General features: G+C 51.9%; 1 protein-coding gene across 1 annotated transcript in view; it reads right to left on the reverse strand.

Moving 5' to 3' along the window:
* Positions 1-1,213: 1,213 nt before the first annotated feature.
* The window catches only part of HAUS7 (HAUS augmin like complex subunit 7), a 16,152-nt gene continuing 15,152 nt past the window's right edge, over positions 1,214-2,213 (reverse strand). The window contains exon 10 of the mRNA XM_018574368.1: positions 1,214-1,293. Within this exon, the coding sequence (XP_018429870.1) occupies positions 1,232-1,293 (62 nt within the window). The 3' untranslated portion in view covers positions 1,214-1,231. The remainder of the gene's footprint in view (positions 1,294-2,213) is intronic.

Here is a 2,213-nt window from a genome sequence, read left to right on the forward strand (position 1 = left end):
CGTTAGCTGCAGCTCTAATAGAAACTCTACTTGGCTCTCTACTATCGCATTGTACAAATGTGTCCACACAGGAAGTAGTTTCCATTGTATAGGTGAGCAGGTATTTGTTATCTACAAGCATAGCGTTCCTTTGTTTGGCAGAGAGAACCTCCATGCAGCCAACAAAAGCCGCGGTGATGGTGGACAATCTGCCGCTTCCCAACAAGCCCCTCCAGCCGTTGTGGTCGTTGGTTGTAAATTCCGGTCTGGTTTTCTCCTTTTAGCGAATGGTCCTCAAAGATCACGAGAAGGCGGAACCCGAACCAAGCGGTGTTGGGAGGAAACGGCCGCAGCGCAGCTATGGAGGAAACGGCCGCAGCGCAGCTATGGAGGAAACGGCCGCAGCGCAGCTATGGAGGAAACGGCCGCAGCGCAGCTATGGAGGAAACGGCCGCAGCGCAGCTATGGAGGAAACGGCCGCAGCGCAGCAATCTGTGGTGGGCATCATATTAAAGATCCATCAGTCCTCACTTCTGCAGGGAACTCAGGAACAGCTCGTAGTTGTGTTTTAGCTCCTGGATCTTTTCATCTAAAAGACAGTAATGAAGGAGAGAGTTAGGTTTTGCTTGTGGTGGAGCCAGTTAGTTTCCATCTCCACCCAACAATCACAACATAAGATGTATTTTACTTTGTTTCATCTTGGACGCCATCTTTAACCTCCCTGGCGGTAATCCAGAGTGTGGCTCGGGGGTTAATTTTCAGTACCAAAAGCAGTAACCCCTGAGCCACACCCAGGATTACACTGCGCGTCACTTACCTTGTCCCTACGAGCCCCGCTGTGTCCTCCGGCCGAGGAGGCAAAATGACAAGGTCTCCTGCTAGGCCACCCCAACCCACTTTTACTGCCCTTGCTCCAATCTTCCGGGAGTCCTACTCTGAAGGCTCAGATGGTGTTGGAGCTTCTACAAGGCTGATGATATCATCCTCCTCCTGAAGGCGTTTGAGGAAAGTCTCCTTGATGATGGGAGGCTAAGGCTGGGCACACACCTTACAACCATCGCAAGACTTTTGTCTTGCGATGGTTGTAAGGTACTTAAAAAAACGTACGATCTGCCTATCTTGCATAGAAGCGCAGCTATGGAGGAAACGGCCGCAGCGCAGCTATGGAGGAAACGGCCGCAGCGCAGCTATGGAGGAAACGGCCGCAGCGCAGCAATCTGTGGTGGGCATCATATTAAAGATCCATCAGTCCTCACTTCTGCAGGGAACTCAGGAACAGCTCGTAGTTGTGTTTTAGCTCCTGGATCTTTTCATCTAAAAGACAGTAATGAAGGAGAGAGTTAGGTTTTGCTTGTGGTGGAGCCAGTTAGTTTCCATCTCCACCCAACAATCACAACATAAGATGTATTTTACTTTGTTTCATCTTGGACGCCATCTTTAACCTCCCTGGCGGTAATCCAGAGTGTGGCTCGGGGGTTAATTTTCAGTACCAAAAGCAGTAACCCCTGAGCCACACCCAGGATTACACTGCGCGTCACTTACCTTGTCCCTACGAGAGTGTCCTCCGACCGATGCCAGTATCTGTCTTCCGCCCCTTGCGAGCGTCCGCGGAACCGGCGGGAAAGAATAATAAAAGAAAAATCAGACCGCCAGGGAGGTTAAAAAGTGAACTTGCCCTCCCCTAAACCTCTCCCGCCAGCATGGACACTGACACTGCTGAGCTTTCCTTTTGAGGATACTAGTTCTCTGGCTTTCACACTGAGGCTTTGGCTTCATTGCTTCCCGAGTCACTGACCTGGACACAGAGCGATAAGGAATGCTGACACTCATTTACAACAGGTTTGTTGGAGGTCTGCGACTAGGACACTGGCACGGAGAAGGCCATACTTCCCTAATGAGGAGTAGTGATGGGCTCGGGCGTGTTTGCAGCTCCACGTGCCGACAGCGCCAATCACAGGTACTGAGACATTATGCCGGTCCGCAGCTGCAGAGATCGGGAAATGTCTCGGTGCCTGTGATTGGCGCTGCCAGCTTCCTGGCGGGCTCGGCACGTGGAGCTGCGAACGCGCCTGAGCCCGTCACTACTGAGGAGTAGACTACATGTAGCCTGATCCCTGTGGCTCTCCTTGGATCTCAGGCTACATGTAGGCCCTTGACTTCCGCTTAATTGAGATCAAGCTTGTCCCAGCAACTGTTTAATTTCAGAGCCACGACTGCTCACTAACCCCCCCCCC

This window comes from Nanorana parkeri, unplaced genomic scaffold, assembly GCF_000935625.1.
Source record: "Nanorana parkeri isolate BGI_ZX_2015 unplaced genomic scaffold, ASM93562v1 scaffold2903, whole genome shotgun sequence".
Lineage (NCBI taxonomy): Eukaryota > Metazoa > Chordata > Amphibia > Anura > Dicroglossidae > Nanorana > Nanorana parkeri.